At 39.6% G+C, this 21,477-nt stretch overlaps 1 protein-coding gene across 1 annotated transcript in view; it reads right to left on the reverse strand.

Annotated features, from left to right (window-relative positions):
* Window positions 1–3,374: 3,374 nt before the first annotated feature.
* LOC306769263 (uncharacterized protein) overlaps window positions 3,375–21,477 on the reverse strand; it is a gene marked incomplete at its 5' end in the record, with an annotated part of 77,986 nt that continues 59,883 nt past the window's right edge. Inside the window, 22 exons of the mRNA XM_079257829.1 lie at window positions 3,375–3,880; window positions 3,968–4,089; window positions 4,179–4,295; window positions 5,418–5,489; window positions 5,575–6,787; window positions 6,923–6,976; window positions 7,980–8,409; window positions 8,743–8,766; window positions 8,851–8,936; window positions 9,950–10,090; window positions 10,179–10,217; window positions 12,445–12,579; window positions 12,660–12,824; window positions 13,089–13,123; window positions 14,585–14,755; window positions 14,835–14,961; window positions 16,437–16,562; window positions 16,906–16,944; window positions 17,125–17,253; window positions 18,418–18,573; window positions 19,586–19,620; window positions 19,700–19,894. Of these exons, the coding sequence (XP_079113955.1) occupies window positions 3,833–3,880; window positions 3,968–4,089; window positions 4,179–4,295; window positions 5,418–5,489; window positions 5,575–6,787; window positions 6,923–6,976; window positions 7,980–8,409; window positions 8,743–8,766; window positions 8,851–8,936; window positions 9,950–10,090; window positions 10,179–10,217; window positions 12,445–12,579; window positions 12,660–12,824; window positions 13,089–13,123; window positions 14,585–14,755; window positions 14,835–14,961; window positions 16,437–16,562; window positions 16,906–16,944; window positions 17,125–17,253; window positions 18,418–18,573; window positions 19,586–19,620; window positions 19,700–19,894 (3,659 nt within the window). The 3' untranslated portion in view covers window positions 3,375–3,832. The remainder of the gene's footprint in view (window positions 3,881–3,967; window positions 4,090–4,178; window positions 4,296–5,417; window positions 5,490–5,574; window positions 6,788–6,922; window positions 6,977–7,979; window positions 8,410–8,742; window positions 8,767–8,850; window positions 8,937–9,949; window positions 10,091–10,178; window positions 10,218–12,444; window positions 12,580–12,659; window positions 12,825–13,088; window positions 13,124–14,584; window positions 14,756–14,834; window positions 14,962–16,436; window positions 16,563–16,905; window positions 16,945–17,124; window positions 17,254–18,417; window positions 18,574–19,585; window positions 19,621–19,699; window positions 19,895–21,477) is intronic.

Raw genomic sequence — 21,477 nt, forward strand, 5'->3', positions numbered from 1 at the left:
AATCTCAAACATGCAGAAAAAGTACATACATTTTACATTGAATAACTCACATTTCACAAAAGGTAAAACTACTGTGGTCAACGACTCACCTTTATATTGGCAAAGTCTTTGTTACATAGAGAACAGGTGTGTGGAAACAGTGTTGGTGTGGTTGCAGCGTAGTCCTGCATCATGGCCGGTGACAGCAGACCCTTGAAGATTGCTTGCTTAGCAAAAGGCAGCCTGCTTGAAGGGGGGTGCCACATATGACTATAGTACATTTGGCTTGGGATGGGTGGAGCTGGAGGAACCCTAGAGTTAATAGAAGGTGCAGGAACTGACACTGGCAGTTTTCCCATTTGGTGTTGTTGTCTCTGAATCTGCTTTTTCTGCTGCTCCATGTCCTGCTGCTTGTATACCTTCTTAAGAAGCAGTTGTCCTTGTGGTGGACTTTCACTCTGATTGCTTATAAAATTCTCAGGGTGATCATCAATGGGCACAAGACCAGCTGTACAACCATCTGGGCAACCTGATGGTTGGGTGTTTGACATCAACTGGTTATTTGACTTTGATTCTTTCAGGGAAATAGGTTTTTGATCACTGACAAGTTTCTTGTCAGTTTCTTTCTTTTTCAGAGAGAAAGGATGGAAGTCAGGTTTGGAAGTCAGGTGTGGTTGGGTTTGCACTTGCTTGGTTCGATTGCTGCTAGAAAGAGCCACAGAACTCCTGGTTGACCCAAGACTGGTGGCAGTCAGATTAGTGGAAGAAATCATGGAACTACTTTTCACTTCTTTCATACTCCCTCCCAACGTTTCCCCAACGTGGCTGCTCAGACTGAACTTGTCCATCAGCACTTCCCCGTCACCCTTACGAGTTCCCATCTTATCCTGGACCTCTGCGGTCCCACTAAATCCAAAGTCAGCAGCTTGACCTGGTTTAAAGCTATCACCTTTGTGCACTGCTGCTCCTTCAGAGCGACTCATGTTCATTGTGCTCGTGCTTGTCGTGGGCTGTGATTCAGGGTAGGTTTCTGTCTGAGCCGATGCTCTCTTGGCTTTCTGAATGCGAATTTGGTGCAATATGAAGGGGAGGTTCTCAACAGTGGTCTGGTCTTCTGGGTAAGAAAGAAGATGCTCCAAGTCCTCTTTTTCAAGTCCAAAATGCAGGAGAATTTTAGTGGCCAATTCTGAAGTATAGCCGGGGTGAAAAGACTCAAGAGAGGCAGGTTGGTTTGTTACAACACTGACGTTACTTTCCGAGCCTAGAATGGACTGTGTTTCATGCCCACTGGGGGGATTAATCCTGGAGTCACTGGTCCTTAAAGAGTCAGATGCAGCAGATGAATAAAATTTGGACTCATTGTCAGTAGGTCTTTTGCACTTTGACAACCAGTCCAAGGTTGAATGGCTACTTTCAAAATCTCTGTGTCCTTGAGAGGGCGAGGATGTCATCCATCTGCTTGAGGAAGGGAACTCTTCCCTTTGAGTGCTGGTAAACTGAGTGCTTTGGCCTATACAGAGTTTCCCAACATCTTCTCTGGCTCTACTAACAAGCAAGTCGACTGAACCCCCATCTGATGTGGCCCTACTCTGTTCAGGATGGCAGTTCAAAGGTTTTCTTTGGTTCCCAGAGGCAAAAAGGTTAAACAAGGGATGGGACATGGTATTAGTCATCTACAGACTGTTCAGGAGCAGGTGTCTGCTGTCACTCATGTGGCTTGGATGACATGATAAGGATGCAGCTTGCAGTTAAACCAGTAACAGTCTATTGAAGCCCTACAAAAACAGGGCATCTTGGTGAGCTTGAACAGGAGATGCAATATTCCAGTAGCAAAACAAAAAAAACAAAAAAAAAAAAAAAGAAGAGAGGACAGAAAAAAAAAAGTTACTGAAAAGATGAGCACTAGATTCATAAATGGGTAAACGGGATAGGATTTGATCTTGATTCAGAATTTTTGTAGTAATATATATATATATATATATATATATATATATATATATATATATATATATATATATATATATATATATACACTCACACACAAACACCACACAAATGTGTGAGTTGTGTTGGTCGTACACTATTAAATAAAGCAGTGGTAGATTTAAAAACAAACAAAAAAAAGTTAATTGACAGAAAGAAAGAAAAAAAGCTAAGGACTTTTCAGTTAATGTTTTATGAAAGGTTTAGAGTTGGAGTGGGCAACTCTGGTCTTCAAGGGCTGCAATCCTGCAGATGTTAGGGGATTACCTGCTGCAACACACCTGAATCAAATCGATGACTAATTACCAGACAGTTGACTTCAAGCTCTGCACAAAGCCGCTAATTAGGTCTTGTGTGTGACAGGTGTGTTGCAGCAGATAAACTCCTAACATCTGCAGGACTCCGGCCCTCCATGTCCACCCCTGGTTTAGAGTATGATATTCCCACAGTCCTGCATGGCTCTTATGCACAACGTGGCGTCTAGAACATCACCGCACGCAGCCGTACATCCTTAATGCAGCGTTTCCGTAGCAACGCTGTTTAACATAGTAAGTAGGCCTATAAAATATACATACATACATACATACATACATACACACACACACACACACACACACACACACACACACACACACCCACAATTACATTAAATCACATTTTAGTGACCAAACGCCTAAAACGGGCTAAAATCTTAGTTTTATACTACACGTTCTTCATATGCTTGTAGCTAGGATTTTTTTAACCGTTAAATTAACAGTAAACGGTTGCTAGGTTGAAAAACCTTAACAGCATAAACTGAGGTGTTTCTGGGTTTTTTTTTTTAAGTACTTACCTTTTTTTCCACGCAGCTCACTGCGCTTAAACTCAGCCGCAAGTGACTGAGGCTTAAATCAATTTCACGGTCTGCAGGTGTGTTGGAGACATGACTTCCGGTCTGGACAGTCGGAGTCACAGTGAAAACATGGGGAAAATGTTTAAAACTATGTTCCGCTCATGTTTTAAGTGAAATGTACTTTTCATATGAAGAAAAAAAAAACCCTCTACATTATTGAAGCAGGATGGACAAAACCTTTTCATATAACTTCAAGGGATTATGTATGTCTTTTAAAATATGTTTCTCCTCTTGTTTTTGGCCATCTGCTTTGAGTCCGTGATAAAGTGATTTTCTCTGTTGCATAGATGCCATACATAATGTCTCTCCTCCTTTTTAAATGTTTCATTCTTTATTTAAAAACCAGTCCCACAAAAACACATGCTGACAAGCTTTCATAAGAAAAATGATGACAACATGAATTTAAAAATGAATAAAATGTTTATTTCTAAATGAATAAGAAAATATGACACTTTGGATTTAAACACTGTATAGAAAAACAAAAACAATCCATCACATAGGAACCTCAAAGAGAGAAGTCAGCTGGTGACCCATACGTTTATTAAGAGAAAGACCAAATCATGTCGTTTTCTTCACTTAACATTTGATCCTGTGAACTGCCAACACTGTCAGAGACCTTTCAGGATTTTTACATTGTGATTAACTAATGATACATCTTGTAAGGTTTTTTCCCTTTGATAACATATTTTCAGTGAATAAACTATTATTCTGCTCATAAATAACAGTAAAAAGAACATGCCTTTATTTCTGCTTGCATAGAAACTAATACTTTTGACACCTGAAAGTGCAAATTTTGAACATATTTATGTAAAAGAAAAAAAAAACGTAAACAATATTTGTTTTATAAAGAAAGTAGGAAATAAAGAAAACAGTCCAGCCAGCCATGAATCCAGTTCAGAACTTACTGCATTGGCTGCACTGGCAATCAAGACACGCAGGTTTCTTTCTTTTTAATAAGAAAATAAAACCATGAGGACTTTACATCAACACTGACGGTGGTTTCTTTTGGCACTTTTGGTAATATTTCTGAAAAACAGAAGAGAAACATAACGAGAGATGAAGAATTTGTTTTCATCCTTTGGTACGAGCTGAACTGACTGTGTGCGTGAGTACCTGCAGATTGTCATGATGTGTCTGGGTTTTGCAGTGCAGATCCTCGCTGGCGCTCGCATTCAGGTAGGGAACAGAGCAGATGTTGCAGAAATAACCCCACTTACGCACCACAAAGTCCTGACCTGCAGAGGAACACATCTGGGAGCATGAGAAAACAGAACGAGATAATCCAAGTAGGTAATCATTTTTTTGCAGCGTGCACGCTTCTCACCCAGGGGGGTTTCAGGGTCGAATGGCGGCAGCTTAAAGTCGTCGGCAACACAAGGAGACTGAGATCGAGATCGCTTTGCTTCAGGTTCATCAAGCTCCCTCCTCGGTTTACGAATCACTGACAAAAAAGTAAAGATTGAGCGTTAAAACCAGCGTTAATCTGCTCCAAAACCAAAACGTTTTATCCTGTTTATCAACAAGACTTATGTTAAGATAAAAAAAACTTTTCCGACTGGAAAGTTATTCTCTATAAATATTCTCCCAGTTTTTATCGTTTCCTCTTTGTAGATGAATGGACATTTGCTACGTAAGGGATAATGCCCGACGAGGTGTTCATTCTCAGAAATTAATGGACGACGCAGGGGCGTGTATGGAGGACGGTTATCTTCGCCAAAGGAAATATAAGATCAATTACTAATGTTGTTTTTGCTGTTAAAATAATGTTTTTAACAAGAAAGGGCAGAATGGTCTAATGTCTTTTGTTGTGACGTTTCCAAGGTAACCCACGTTGAGGCGCATCATCGGGTATGATGATGCGCCTCAGTCTGCACACTGCAGCCAGGGGTAATTGTGGGGAGCTCAGTGTGTATGAACGTGTGTGTGTGTGTGTGTGCGCGCGCGCACGGCCCGCCGTCAGGTCATTGAGTCTGAAAGATGAAAGAGTGTTGAACGTAAGTGCCGTCCCCCTCCTCTTAATGGATTCCAGTGAAAACATTATTTTCTGCATGAAATGCATATTTCTTCACAATATGAAGTAAGTCGGGGAGGATGTTTATCATGTTTCTGTGATGTCTGACGTTGTCGGTCCAGATAGTCTTTCTGCCCGTTTGTCGCCAACATTTCTGTTGCCACGGTTACCAACTGCTGTTTTAGCCAGCGCACTGATGTTGAACTATTGGGCAATTTGACGGAACTTTTTTTAACTGGTATCCATTATTACTTTTTAAACTACAAGCCATTCCCTATGCAACAGCCAATCAGAATCGAGTATTCACCCAGACCATGGTACAAATGATGATAAATCCTGAAGTTACTTCCAGTTATTCCGATAACTAGTCTTAGAGTTTGTTAATCTCAGGTTAGTTTACATTCTGTCTCCTATGACAGAAAATTGATTTAGGACAATTTAACACCACTGGATAAACTTCTTACTTTCCCCAACATAAGACAGATTAACGTAAATAATCATAGTTTGCCAGACTTTCCAGAACAACGTAAGCTGTGTTTTAGCAGCGTCTACCTTTGGCTGTCGCCCCGCCGCCTCTCTGCTTCTCAGAAGACTCGTCTTTTTTCCCTCTGGGGGATTTTCTCACTATTAGAGAAGGAAAATGATTTAACTGGTTTTTATGTGAAGCGTTCTGATGTGATTGTGTTGCAGATACAGATGTGTTTGTTACCAGTAGTCAATCCGCTTCTCTTCCTGGGTCGGCCTCTCGTCCTGGTTGGTGTTCCTTCTTCTTCCTCACCTTCACATCGAGAGGCTTCCTCCTCATTTATGTCTCCGACGTGACTTTTCTTTCTTGATTTGCTGCCTTTTAGAGAAGCTCTGCCTTCCGTCTCTGCAGTTTCCTTCCCGTTTAGCCTCTGTGAAACTCTGGTGGGCGTGTTTCTCTTCGTTGTTGGGGTCTTACGGCCTTTCGCCTCTTTCCCAGCATCGCTCTGAGCTGTTATACGTCTTCCTCTGGCAGATCTGGTCATGATGCTCGGTTCATCAGCAATAATCTTGTCTTGTGAGACCCTTTTGTCCCCTTTCACTTCCCTGACAGTTCTCCTGCTGGATCTTTCTGTGGTTGAGGTTTCTTGAAGCGCTTCATCGACGACCTTGGAGACCGTCTCATTGGCGTTCCCTCCGCTGATGTCCTCTTTATTAACCGTCTCATCCAGTTTCTTTGGTGAATCCTCCATCTTGGTGGTCCTCTGATCTGACTTTACAGCGGCGTCTTCATTTGTGACCTCTTGAATTGGAACAGCTCTCTCTTCAAGAAGAGGATCGATGCCAGTTTCACCACAGGGTTCAGCTTCATCGTTAACACTGTTCAAGGCCCGACTGTGTCTCTTATGCAGTTTCTGGCCTTGTTCTGGTCCAGGTTTCTGGATTTCACTGCTGCTATCTTGGTTCTCTTCTTTGTCCATCTGTTCATCAGGTTGATCACCGAGCAAATCAGGAGTTTGATCAGTTTTAGCATCTTCCTCCTCCTCCCTGTGCTTCCCAGCATCATCCTTTTCCCCTTCATTGTCCTTGCTTTTGTCCTCTTGGACCACCTCACCCTGAATATCACTCTTCAGACTGGAAGAGGGACTGATTTGGGATTCGGTGGCATCTGTGGAGTGTTTTTGTGTTGTGGAATTCATGTTGCTTTTTGTAGACTTTGATGAGGATGATGTGGATGACGGGGGGGAAGATGAGCTCTCATCAGACCTTGTGGGTGTTTTGGCAGCAGAGGACACATCTGAACTTTGCTGCTCTGTTTCTTCTGTGGAGGTTTGTTTAAGTAAAGCATCTTTGTCTTCTGTAGTGTCACTAATTTCATCAATCGTGACAAGATCCTCAACTTTCAACTCTTCCGTGGGAGAAACATCTTCAGTAAGAGAGTCAGCTTTGACTGAATCCTTTTGGGGAAAATAGAAGAGATCTGGATCATTAAAAGAATGGACTTCTTACCTGAAATATAAGAGCTGTACAATGTTTAAAACAAGCACTAAATGCTGGCTGTGAGGTTTATCACAAACAATCTGCACATTCACCTTTCTGCTTTGATCATCTGTCTGCGGTGGGTTGGCATTGCTTTGGCTGGAGATCTAAAATCATCAAAAAGAGAAGTTATTTGCCAACATTTGTAACTTGGTGGAAGATTTAGATGCAAACTTCTAATTCAAAATCCCACTAACATTTAATTTAATCCCTAATGAATATTGTTGAAAACGCGACATAACTAAACATTTTGCTTTTGGAAAAAGAGAAAAATGTCACAAGAGATGGTGGCAAACTGCTGCTTATTGTACAAGAGATTGAATTTTGACTTTCAAAGTCATTGCTTAAGAAGCTGCTCTGCATGTTGAAAAGTTGAAATGCCATGAACCTGGAGTCGCTGAGCTCAGAGGCTCCAGCCAGAGCATGTGACTCCACCAGACTGCATAAACAGCAAGAAAGCAGGCTGCTGCTCCACTGTGATCAGAATATGTGTTTGGTATACATATTTTAATCCTATGAGCAGCTACTGTTAAGACTTGTGTGCAGGGTGGAAGAAGAGGTTGGGTTGGTTGTTCACTCCAAAGAGCTATCGGCAAGAACATCCATGAAGCAAAACCACCAGGCTCTGGGACCAGGAAGGAGATCCATGGGGAAGTATATGTCAACTCAACACGGTTTGATCAACTGTGGCGGGGTCACCCAGAAGGTTGTGTCTGATGTTTAAAGGCCAGAAACCCCCAAAAGACTACAGGTTACATCTCTAATGATGTGCATTGGAAGATGTATTTAAAACTTTTCTTTCATTAGAAATCATGTCAGATCAAATCAAATGGCAAGAAGGACAAAGTGAAAATGTTTGTGTAGGAGTATAGCTTGTACCAGCTGGGATAGGCACCAGCTTCCCCGCGACCCTGAATTGGAATAAGCGGTTCGGAAAATGAATGAATGAATGAATGAGTATAGCTTGTATGTGGCACAAAGCTGAATTTTTATACAATAAAAAGCGGGTTTGCAAGGCCTAACGAGGTCTTGAACTTGTTTTTCCAGATATAAAGCACATTATTTGACACAGATCAGTTTAAAATAAATCACTGAAGTGATGTGAATCACCTTTTGGTCCTTGAACGGTGCGGTGCTTTCTCGTGAGAGTCTGTATTGGTAAACTGCTGCTTTAATTGCATTGAAGCTGTCTTCGTCAATGTGAGGAAGTTCTTCCAAATCTTCCACCGGCTTGACCGGACTTGTGGCCGGTACAGCAGGGCACGTCCGTAACTCTTGTTTCTCTTCAGATGCTTGCACATCCTCACTTGTCTTAGGAGCAGGGCTGGAGTTGACCCTTATCTCAGTTCCATGTTTCTCCTTCATGCCTGAATTGGTTGCAGCAGCAGCAGCTGGTCCAGCTGGTTCTGAAAGGGCTGCAGGAGGAGACTGGACTGTATCTCCTTTTGATGGGTCCTGGGTGAATAAACCCACAGTGCCCCGTTCAAGGTTCACTGCAATCTTTTCACAGTCTTGCAGACGGCTTTTTCTGCTCTTTAAACTGAAAGTAAAGCAGAAAACATTAATTAAAAGTGCAGCCATTTTAAAAATGATTAATCATTTTCACATTATTAGAAGGTAGTTTCTCCTTTTCCACATGCAAGACTTATGATGGACTAAAAACAGGCAATTAACAGAGGTGATATCTTATAATTACTCTGAATCCACTGTATTAAAATCATGTACTTCATCAACTCAGGGTGAATTTTACCTCTGATGTAATATTACATTTTACTTTGCCTTATGGGTTGAAGCTGCAATCGCACTGATTACTGCTGGGATTTCGCCTACATTTAGACTTCCTTCACTAGATAACAGAATAAATTAAACTCACGACTCAATGCAGCTGATTTTCCCCCTGTGTGATGGAACAAACACAAAGTTGGTCAGATAAAACACACCTAAACCAACAACAATTATCCATTACCCCCATTACACATACCCAGCCTTCCAATGTCCAGCCTCGCTACTATTCCACCACTTCAACACTTTCGTTACTCCACTGGATTCAGCCATCTCAACGTAGATCTGTCACAGAACGAGGACAAACAAGGTGAAGAGTCAAGAGAGAAAATAATGTAACAAGCTTAAAATCACCAATCGGACACCAGCGTAAGTCGTTCCCTCTCCCCGAAAGGGCCGCATCGTGAGCATGGACAAACACCGGTCATGATCTTTAAAGGTTCAGACACAAAAGCAGCCATTTATCAGTAGAGATCACTAGAGTGACTTTTGCAATGGCTGAAATGAAAAACCAGGGCTGAATTTGAGGGAAAACACTTTGAATACAGTACTGTTGGACCTCTGACACCCATATGGGGGAAAAAAAAAAAAGGTGTAATTTGGGACCTTTTTATACATCAAGGCTTGTTTTTCTACACACTTTTCAGAATTCACACGTCAGCTATAACGTTTAACTATAACATATAAGTGTTTGCTGTGCCGGGCTATGTGTCCACAAGGGCACGAAAAACTGATCAAACTACATGAATAAAGGACAGAAGTCTGCATATCTGTCTTTAATGTAGAGCATAAAAGAGCCATTATTGGCCTTGGTCACATTTTTATAGTTTAAATATAGTTAATGTTACTCAGTCTTCGAAATTTCATTTTCTTTTTTTAAAATTTTTGTTCAGTTTTATTCAACAAACTTTCTGTTTAGTCTGCTTTCTGGACGCGGTTGGATGTTTAAGAGGATTTTTTTTAGAAATGCAAACTTCCTGTGCTTATGTTTATGTTTTTTTAAGTCATCTTACATTTTCCTGCTTCACCAAACCTACAAACCATGCATGAAGACCACCACAGAGCTGCATCAACCAAAACGCATCTATTGTCAGGTAAAGTACTTAGATTTATGCCACTGGTGTACAAATAAACATTAAGAGCCAAAAACTGCAACCAATCATGAAGTAATGTATCACAGGCACTCTGATGAAAGATGTAAACACAAGCAGTTATCTCTGAAATGCACTTTCCCACCAGGAGAGAGCCTGAAATCTGCTCGTAATAATGTGAATAACAGAAATTTAAAATGGTCTTACCTTGTTGGCAAGTGGAAGATAACGGACAAAAGAGGAAATGGCCATGATATCTGTCATGATTGCCATGACGACATTCATATTTAATCCTGAGACATTCACACACAGCAGCTTCTCCTCCAAACACTCCAGGTCTGAAACATGCTAAACACATAACAAGTTTGACGTTACACATGGTGCAGAAGCGATGGTTTTCACCAGACCACTGCCTGAAAGGAGTGAACTGACTTACAGAGTTGCTCCACTTCATCAGAGTTGTGTACATTTCCTCCTGCGAAAACATTACAAGTTTGTCACAAATTCTCTCCAAAACATGTTTAAAAGTAAATCAGCTGTGCATTTGTTGGCTTGTTTTTACTGCTAAATATACCTCAGTGAGATTGGCAGATTTATTTAGACAGAATCTAGTAAGATTTTACACAAATTATGTCAATAACTTTTTAGATTTATTCATTTTGCAATGGGGTGTGTTGACTTTTTAAAACCTGAGATTCCCCAATTAAGGGATGCTGAAAACAGCTGGTGCCTAACTGGGGCAAAATGTTGCATTTGGGAGACTTTTCCAGACAAATCCGTTCTAAAACCTCTCTAATTTATCAGAATTGGCTTTCTACTGGTCTGTGGAGGTGACTGGTATCTATCGCCCTGTAATCTGTTTGAGGAAGCAGCAACAGAACCACAGAGACAGATAATCTGGGATCAGAACCTGGAGAAGCCAAACAGTGGAGCATCAGAACAAACCAGAACTTCCTCTCATACATACCTTCTCTGCACTTGAAACAGTTTATTTGGGATTGTACTGGAATATTCTGGGAGGATCCTTTGTAGAAAAGTTTTATTTTAACATGGCAGTCTTTCTGTTATCCTGCAGTGTGTAATATACCTAGTTGTGCTGGCTGTGTGTGTGTGTGTGTAGTAGGAAAAGCCCTCACAGCACAAATTGCAGCATAGTGGAAGACCCTTAAGACACAGAATTGCAGGCTAATTATAGAGCAATCAGAAGATCTTAGCAGTTCTCATCAGGGACTTAAAAAGCCATAAAAGATCCTGACAGACATTTAGGTCAGTTCGTTTTTTCATGTAAAACGAAATATGATATGTTGAAAAACCAGTCCTTTTTAAAAAATTTTTGTTTCAAAATCCAAAACGAAAATTCAGATAACGGACCGTCATCCGTTTTTCGTTTGAGGCAGTGCTGTGACCCGGAAGTTCTCATTACACGTAGTGGACGGCGGAAGACCAAGACCACGAAAAGAGAGAAAGAGAGATGAAGTGAAGCTAGCTGCAGGTTCTCCTCCTCCCAGCCTGTCGAGGAAGAAAGTCTTTTTGCTGCTTCTTGTTGGAGTTTTCAGACAGTGGAGGCAACAGCAGAGCAGCAGGGTTACTGAACCGTTGAAGAAATGTCACACTTCAGGACCAAAATTAACAGACAGAAAGACCTACAAAATGATTGTTTTATGTTTTTTCTCCACTGAACGCTCATATTGGTGTTTAGTTCACCTGGTAAAGCAGCTACTTATTACATGCAGGTGTAATAACGAAAAATCGAAAATGGAATCCAAGTGCTCGTTACCCATTTTTTCCAATTTTGTTTTGTGCACAAAATCGGAAAACGGATGACGGTCCGTTATATGAATTTTTGTTTTGGATTTTGAAACAAAAAATGTAAAAAGATGACTGGTTTTTCAATTTTTCATATTTCGTTTGAAATAAACAGTCTAATTTTATTGGTTATTAATGAGGTTCTGTACCATGTGTTGTAGAAAGTGACTACTAGATACTTTAGCAGTAGCAAAATGGAGGTGTGGCACCTGTAGCAAACAGTCTTGTGGATGTTGAACACCTGAACAAGACCATCAAGCCGTCCTTAAACTGCTGCTTGAAGCAGCAGTCTCCAGCACCGGGGGAGGGAATGCTGCAGTAATGTCCAACATATCCCCCTCTACAATATACCATTCCTTGCTTATTGTTACCTTCTGCACAGTGGTCCATTAATCTGAGTCGGGTGTGTTTAGACAGGAAACTTCTAAAATCTGCAGAACAGCGGCCCGAAGAGGAAGCTAGACAGACCGGCAGTGAAATCTTCAACACTTTCAAGACCTTTGTAAGAGGAGAGGGGAATAGAACCATCCAACCCCTGATTGGACAGTTTGGTACATAACTGAGTCGTCAACATCCAATCAGGATGAAAAGTAAAAACAGGCCAAAGTTCACTCTTGCAACTTCAGAGTTAAACTTTTAATGAATGCACAAACCTGGATTTCTCAGGCATTTTTTGTCTGTCAGGCTGGAAAAACAACCTGAAACTATTTGTGAACATTAAAGTTTGAATGTCTGTGCTGCAGCCGGATCCTGTAATGGTCCGGTGTGGCTTTGCTTACTCCTTTAAGTAAACTTGAGTTTTAAACACGCAGGCCCAGATTAGTTTCTGACCCCAGAAAGAAAGAGCTAGACTTCTGAGTGCCCTCTGATACGAAATCTGCCCTCACTCTTCATACCTCACTGGATCCGAGGTCCATGTTCTCCAACACCAAGTGGATCTCAAGACATTTGCCAAGGACAGTAACTGGACTTCTGATGTGGTCTTGGAGAAATCTGCAGCATGCAGCCCAGTCCGTAAAATACACAAAAGCCTGCATAAGTAGAAACAAAACAGTGTCATGTCATCATAAACACAGCTTTCAATGCAAGCTTGGCTCAGGCGGCTCCGTACCCTCCTCTGCATTGGCAGGACTATCACTCTGGAGTACAGAGAGTAGAGGTTCTGTTCGGAGAAATAACTCCACACCAGCTTGGCAACATCCTCGTGCATGAAGGTTTCATGTGGCAGACTAGTCAGCATGACTGTGGAGACGTTTTTGGGTTTCAAGGAAGCTTCCTGCAGCAGACATGGCAAAATAAACTATTTACAGAGAAAAAGGACAGGATAGAAACAGCTGGACATCGTATAGTACGTTATATTAAAGTAGTAGTTGTTAGGAAGAATAGATCAGTAAGCATTTAGACAGCTGTTTGAAAATACACAGAATTAGATACATCTATACACAAACTGTTTTACAGCAAATATTTGTTTTTTTTTGTGATGGATGACATTCAAAAAGAAAAAAAATGAATAAGAAGTTGTGTTTAAAAAAGATCTTACCTTAAAACCTGTTTTTCGGCTGATTGTCTTATAAGCTAGAAGTTAAAAAGAAAGAAAAAACATGATTTTTACAGCTAGTATCAACACTAATCCTGACAAGTCTGCCACCAGGGATGTCAAACTCTAGGTGTGGACGGCCACTATCCTGCAGGTTTTAGATGTTTCCCTGCTTCAACGCAGCTGGGTAAAACTAATGGGCCATTGTGTGAACTTTTTTAGATCCATTTTATTTGAATTAGGTGTGTTGGAGCAGGAAACCACCTAAAGTCTGCAGGACAGTGGCCTTAGAGGACTAATGTTAAACATCTCTTGTTTACACCATCCATACTGGTTTTATCACTTGTGACTGATTGCAGTTGTTCGCTGTATGCAAATAAACAAGCAGCACCGGTTACTGCAGCAGCTGTGATGGAAAGCAGGTCATTTGTAGTTAACCCTTTCATGCAGGAATTAAAAAATAACAATTCAACATTATTTTAAATACAGTATTTTACCTCTACAGACATATGCAATGATCCTTTTTTTGTTTATTAGTGGTATTTAGAATGTATTGATTTATTATTTATTTGAATGTATTCTATAAAAGTATTTCTAAAATAATATGTAATCATTATATTATGTAAATCTCAAAAAAATTGCTGTATCATTTTCTTTTCCCATTTATCGCAAAGGCAAACTTGTGTAATTACATTATGTTCAATTATATTTATTCAATTCAATTCAACTTTATTTGTATAGCGCCACTTCACAACAATGTTGTCTCAGGACACTTTACATACACATAATTTCAAGCCAATTCATACATATCCTATAATAGAAACCAACTGATTGCATCGAGTCATGACTTCGATCAAATCCCCCATCCTGAGCTGCACACAGCGACAGTGGGAAGGAAAAAAACTCCCCTTTAACAGGAAGAAAATCTCCGGCATTTTATTTATTTACTCTCCAGTGAGTGGAAACTTATTGGATGACTCACTAACATCCACTGAAGTGGTTTATTCGTGAATATGCATGAAAAAAGCTTGTAAATAGGTGCCCACTACAGGGGCACTGTGCATGAAAGGGTTAAACTACTAGTGTTTGAAAACCAGAACAAAAATCAACTTAACTTTATTTATAAAGCACTTTAACAAAGGCAGTTGCTGAACACAGAGGTAAATCATGTAAATGGCATTTAAATGATAAATGTTTCGACAGTGAAGGAGACATTCTGGGAGGAAAAAACCTTTTTTCCTGTTTTTTGAATTCAAAATGACAGGAAAAAAAAGCAAATAAAAAGATAATTAAAAATAAAGAAAAAAATTAATGAAAATGAAAGAAAAATACTTGAAAAAGCAAATAAAAAGATAATTTAAAAAAAAAAAGAAGAATTCATGAAAATGAAAGAACAACAACAAAGTTATAAATTTAATTACTGAGATGCATGGAGATCTCAGGTTACAGCTGACATGTTATGTTTGGGAATTCACTTAGTTTCCACGCATTTCTCTAACCTGGGATGTTGAACCAAGGGGATATGGTTGGAAACACAAAGGGACCAGTTGTCATGGTGACCCAAAATGGTGGAGAACTGCCATCTGGAATGCCGCATTTTGATGTTGGAATGGCGGCGCCGGCGACGATATCATCGCTGTGTGGAAAAGCTCGTCCAGGCTGTTTTGGTTCTGCACAAACAGATTGTTTTTTTTTACAGGTGGGAGTCATAAATGCAGAGCAAAGCCTTTCTCAGTGTCAGAGACTCACCTTCTGATTTGATGGATAACATTGGAAATCTCATCCTGTAGATGTTGTAAGGGAGGCCGTGTTTGAGGAGGCTGCACCAAACTCCAAAGCGATCAGCTTCAAAAGGAGACTGAAACTCAATGATGACCTGAAATACATGCAGGTAGAAGACATAAGACACATAAATAAGCCTTCAAAATAAGATTATAAACTGTGGTTTATTTATATAAAAGGACATAAACAGAAATCATCTGGCCCTTCATAGGTCGTCAGAAAATATTGATATATTGATATACTGATATATCGATATATCGAAATATCGCGATATTTTGTGTGACATTTCGATATTCTAAAGCGCTGCATAGATTTTATCAAACCACTGATCTTTACTGATGAGGCAGATTTTCATTTCTTTATTCAGCTTGCACATAAAAATGAGCTTTAATTTGAGAGACATACAGGGTTTTTATGCATTTTTATTTATTTTGCAGTGAAATGTAGATCTTTCTGTTCTCGTTCAGTAAGTTAACGTCAAGCATGCAACAGTGATCAGTGTTTACCACTAGTAAAGAAAAAATGCAATATATTGTCTTGGTTATAGTATCCTGATATGTCACAATGTGTCCTCATGTTGGCCCGTATTGTGATACATATCATATCGCCAGATTCATGCCAATACACACCGCTATCTTGAAATATAAAAAATACAACCTAAGATGAAAAGCATCAAACCTTAAAGCCAGAATGTAGTTTAAATTAGACATAGAAAATATTTTTAATGTGTTACTCCTTTATTAAATAGTATATCGTACATAATGTATTCTGCATAGTTTAAAGTAGTTCAGAAAGCTTGCCTTAGTAAGTTCATGCAACAACTGGATGTTCTGCGTCAAGGCCAGTTTCAGCTGTGTCTATTATCATCGTCAGCTAATTGTTGTTTTGACTGGTGCTGCCAGGCGAAGGTTGTCTGTGTATGCCTAAAGAATGCTGTAACACCCTAAGCTGAAGGCAGGGCTCTCGAGACCTTTTGCTTGCTACTTCTGTGCATTGTCAATAAACTGAACAAAACACAGTTGATTTCTGGATTCATTTTTCATCAGATAAATTCTGCGACAAAAAAAAAGTACAACCCATGTTCAAACAGCCTGTAAAATCCCCATTAGAAGCAATAAAATGGGGATTTTTGTCTGACGTTTTCATACACTACATTGTTTTAGATTTGTCTTTTTAGTGTTGTTTTTTTTTCCATTGATGAGGGCAGAATTTGTTTATTCCCAGCTTCTTAAGCTGCAATCATAGTCAAACAGGTTGAAGGCAGGACTTAAACATGTTGATTCTCCTTTTTCAGAAATTGACTGAATTTGCTTCTGTGTTCAAGATCATTGTCTTGTTACACGAGCTGCATCCAACTCAACTCCACCACTGCAAGGTGCCCAGGTCACGTGGTGCAATTCAAGCCTATATCTCATGCAAAGTCATATACTTTCCCTCTTAAAGACACACTACAGAAGCTTTGCCATTTTCCCCGTCACAAACCCACAAATTTTCAATAGAGTCCTTATATGTAAACATTTAGAACTGAAACAGGGCACCTTTACTGGTATCTATGGTGTGCATTCGTACCTTGTTGAGGAGCGGCAAGACGTTTCTCACATCTGCAATCTGTCTCAGAGTTTTCCTCAGATTAATAAACTCGCTCGACGTGATGTTCTTGATGTAAACAGTATTTTCTCCATCATTTTCCGACTTCTGACTCAAAAAAAAGCAGAAGGAGATTTAATTAAACACAAAGTTTTTAGATTGTCATAAATATGAGTATATACAAGAATAAATGTTTTAAATGGGTGTCGGGTGTGTCTGTGTGTGTCTTCGTTTGAGGTTGAGAAGGGGTGGGGGTGATGGGTTATTCCTTTTTAGTGCTATTAAAATCTGTAAACATTGTTCTACGTTTTATTGAATAAAAAGTGCTTCACATATAAAATTTGATTTGACTCGACATGAATATGAAGTCCAAACAACCTGGTGAACAGGGATGTTGATGTTTTGTTTGTTGGGGGGGGGGGGGGGGGGAATGAGTATAAATGTCACTTACAAAACCGATCCGGTTCATTAGATGTCGATAAACATGAAACTGAAAAAACAAATATTACACATTAGAAATGGTAAAATGTTGCCTCATAATGTATGAAAGTCTGGTAATTTTCTATAATGATGTTTTCTTCTAACAAACAAACAGCTAGTTTAGCTTAAAAACAGAAGTACACCAATGTCCCCCATCGATAAACCACGAGTACGAGTTTTGGTTTCTTACCAGTGTCTTTGGGGCTTTATTAGCTACAAGGCCCACAAAGAGTTTTGACCCTTTGAATATCAACTTCCTCTTTTTCAGTGTGATGAAAATTTTTTGCAGTCTCTTTTCATGCGGTGACACGATAAAAGCCTGAAAGAAAAGACAAAACCCGCTTAATGACAACATTGATCTGCAGTAGCTGCACAAACAGCCTGGCATGCCAGACTGGAGTGTTTTATATATTTAGTACGTAGCGACTCTGTCTAGACACACTCCCCTTCATGGAGATTCGCATCGGTCTGAAACAAACCGGCCACTCTGATTGGTTGATATGAGGAGACTCTTGCCTTGCATCACCACCATAGAGTGTATATAAAGAGATGGACGTAGCCTCTGTGACGTCACCCATAGGTTTCTGAAGAGCTGAATTGAAGCTGAGTGAACGGTGCCTACCATCGCCATCTTTGCAGGGGCATGTGTCTCGCCCGGAAAATACAAATATGGGCAAAGAGGTGGAGCTGAGAGGGGGGCTGTGAGCGCCATGGTGGATGATTGACATCGAGCAAACTCCGAGCTTTCTGTTAGCTAACCAAGCTAACCTAGTCTCATTAGAAGTGTAGAAAAAATGTCTCATTATACTTTGTCTTGCGAGGCAAGTTTCTGTTTTTGGTCATTTTTATTTGCACGACAGACATGATTGCATGTACAAAACTGTGAAAATGAAAAAGTTATCTTTGTGTTAAAGAAAAATCTCAATGAATGGCAGATACTCAGATCTCCTGAGACACAACCTCAGACTTAGACTTGACTTTACTGATCCCTGTGGAATGACTCCCTCTGGGAAATAAAAATTTCCAGCAGCAAAAAGGATAAGTAGCTTACACACAAAGATTAAATAAATAGATAAATAGAATAATAAAATACACAAATAACTGACTACCCTCAACCAGGGCCGGATTAAAAGTGCACAGGCCCATGGGCCCAGAGTGTTTCAGGGGCCCCCTTCCCCACCACAACATTGTGAAAATTGTGAATGATACACTGTGAAACGACATTTCTAACATCTCTCAGCCAATAGTACCAATAGCAACACACTGGAGACTGTGGTGTAACTTTCTGGCTTTTATATACATTTTGTTTCATGTCCAAACTGCTGATGTTTGCCCCAAGTGGGCCCCATATGGCCCCCAATGGTTGTGGGCCCCTGGGCCTGTGCCCATAATGCCCATTGGGTAATCCGGCCTTGCCCTCAACCATTGGCATGAACAGAAAAGTTTCTTCTGAAAGAACTAAAGAAGTGAGCCAGAAACCTACCATACGTGACTGAGGAATGATAAAGACTTCATCGTCCTCATCGCACCAATCTCCGTGTTCTTTCAGGTTGTTGACAAAGTCAGCTTCTGTGTAGCAGCCATCATGGTACTCTGGCAGGTTGGAAATTGTCAAGAAATTTTCTCCACAACCATACATCTGTGATAAACCAGAGAACAGGAGAGAAGAGAGTGTAACCGAGTGAGACTCGCACTTTCACTTCTGACTGAGCACCACTTCATGAACTTGTGGCGCTCCAACCTTTTTTAGCCATGACCCCCTACGATAACATGAAAACCCTGGAAAATGGGTCAAACTGTGTTCGTCCTCTAAATGTGAGGCTGGAAAACTGTCAGAATAGTCAGAAATAAGGACGATTTGGTGATTTTTGTGACAAGACACCTACACACTCAAAATCAGCTTTTCTTGCAGAGATAATGTCAAATTCATATTTTTAATATATAATATGTGTCTGAACTTGTTTTTTATGCATTAATGTGTCAAACAACAAAGATGAATTAATAGTTTAACAGTCAACTCTGCTAAAAATCCCAAATTTATTTGATAAACATTTTTTTTTTTAACAATCATCTTGCAATCCTCTGATATGATCTCACAGTCTTCACTGGAGTCCCGACCTCCAGTTTGGTGTTTTTAAAAGAACAAACTAGTCACAGAGCAGATGTTACGACATTTCAGACCTAAATTAATCATATGAATAAATAAGTAGATATAATAATTAAAAAAAACATCCCTTTATTACTGAAAAGAAAAGTAAATGTAAGACCAGAAGCACATAAATGAAATCCATCCATCTTCCTCGGCTTATCTGGGGTTGGTTTGCAGGGGCAGCTGCCTAAATAGGGAAACCCAGACCTCCCTCTCCCCAGTCACATTTACCAGCTCACCAGTGGATATCCTAAGGCGTTCCCTTTACCATTTACATCATGAAATTTACATGATGTGTTCAGTAAAAGCAGGGCATGTTTAATATGTACGTCTGAATGTAGGATCATCTGTTTTCTTACCAGTTTCCTAAAAATAAATGAAATCATCTTCCTTCACACAGAATTTGTGTTTAGAAACGTCACTCCTACTTTTAAAACGTATCTTCAGACAGAAACGTGTCCGAGGTGCAGATGTCGACACCATTCATACAGAGAAAACTGACCTTTGATGTGTTGATGGTTCTCGCAGAGAGGAGCTCTATTCGGAAGGAAAAAAAAAGGTCAAAGCTTGAAAGATGAAACGTATCACATTTCTGATCTATATGCAGACGTCTTACTGAATTTCATCTTGTAGCTTCCCATCTTCTCGCCAGGCGTCAGGGAGCTGCAACCAGCAGAGGACCTGGCTGCAAACGGATGCTCTTTGCTGTCAGCAGCTTTCTTGTTGGGCTCGTCTTTGCAGGACAGAGTAGCTTTAGTCACGACAGAAGAATCTTTACAAACAGCTTTTGATCCTTGAGTATTTTGGGGACCTGGAGGATTTAGAGAGAATGATACCAAAAGCAAAGCATATTTATTATATTATTAAGAACAACCTCAGCTGACCAAAGTGCTGCTCAAAACTAAGCAGATAAAAATCACAAAATTAACATTAAAATAAAATAAATCAAAATACAAAACAGCAATATTAGAAAACAGATAAATAATTAAAATAACAGATATTGTAACATGATTTATTCATCAAACACATTTAATGTATAAAAGGTGATCCTACTCATCAGGAACTATTTTGTTGTTGTTGGTTTTTAATTGGACATTTTTATTGATAACTCAGAGTAGATCTAACAGTAGGTAATGTCTGAGGGAATTCATATCAATCCGCCATGGAAAAATAGTTCCTGACATGTAGGACTACCTTAACACAAAAATAAATCATGTTGCAAAATAATTTAGAATGGGTTGTTTAAAAAGATGGTGTTTTTTCAGTGCTCAGGCGTTTCCACAAGGCGACAGGTTTTTTATTTTTGTGTTTCATTAATTGGCTGTAATCAGGGTGTGAAGGGGATTTCAAGCAATACAGCTCTTGGAAAACGTCTCCAATTCTACCTTTAAGACTTTTTAATCAAATCAAAGATACTTTATTCCTCCCCGAGGGGAAATTCAAGGTTCAAGCCAGCGAGGGAAAAAAAAATCATGTAACTGTTCCTAAAACTAAACAAATTAACATGGTTTGTAGTATTTTTAAAAGGTTATGTTTTTAAAAAAAAAAAAAAGGCTTATTTTTGTCAACTCTTTAGAAAGCTAAAATTTTTCATTTTATTATAAAAACCAAACTAAAGAATTATTAGGATTAAGGGTTTGGATTGAACTGAATCATTCAAGTATGATCATGTCTGGCACAATTCCTTCTTAGTTTCTGGCATGTTGGTCGTCACGTGTCTCAGCCATTAAGAGCATTTCAGACCTGATGTGCTCACATGAACCGGTGTTGTAGTGAACTCTGTACCCCTACATTTCTGCTGACGCTATGCTCCATCCACATGGTAAAACAAAAGGGTTGATTAAACCCTTGATTTACTGAACTCGTTTTAGAGAGTCTGACATTTTTTTCAGGTTTTAAAATGATATAAAGTCATTCAACTGACTTTTCCTCACAACATAATAACCCTTTTTTAACCCAACACCACCCCATGTTTGGGGGACAACTTTGTTTTCTTTTAATATTACAGCATTTTGGAAAAAAAAGCTAATTAAACAATAATAACAGTTATCCTGTTTAGTTTATAAACAGAAAGAGAGTAGGTAGGTGGGCAACAGAAATATACAAAAAAAGACAACAAACACCACAGGACAAAACTGAAAATTACCAAGAAAAGAGAGAAGACAAAGTACATCCAAGTATAAAGTCATTAAACGGACTTTTCCTCACTAGATTAGGGAAACACCTGATGGCTGAAACACCCTCGGTTCAGAAGGAAAGCGGCTTCCCACAACTCTGAAATTCATTCAACAGATTTGTTGCCTTTTAGCAAAACGAATCCTGAAAATTTGATCCTTTTCCTTTATATAGAACAGATTTTATTATAATATTTGCGGTTGAGTTGTACAGAGAATA

This window comes from Telmatherina bonti, assembly GCF_933228915.1.
Source record: "Telmatherina bonti genome assembly, chromosome: 18".
Taxonomy (NCBI): domain Eukaryota; kingdom Metazoa; phylum Chordata; class Actinopteri; order Atheriniformes; family Telmatherinidae; genus Telmatherina; species Telmatherina bonti.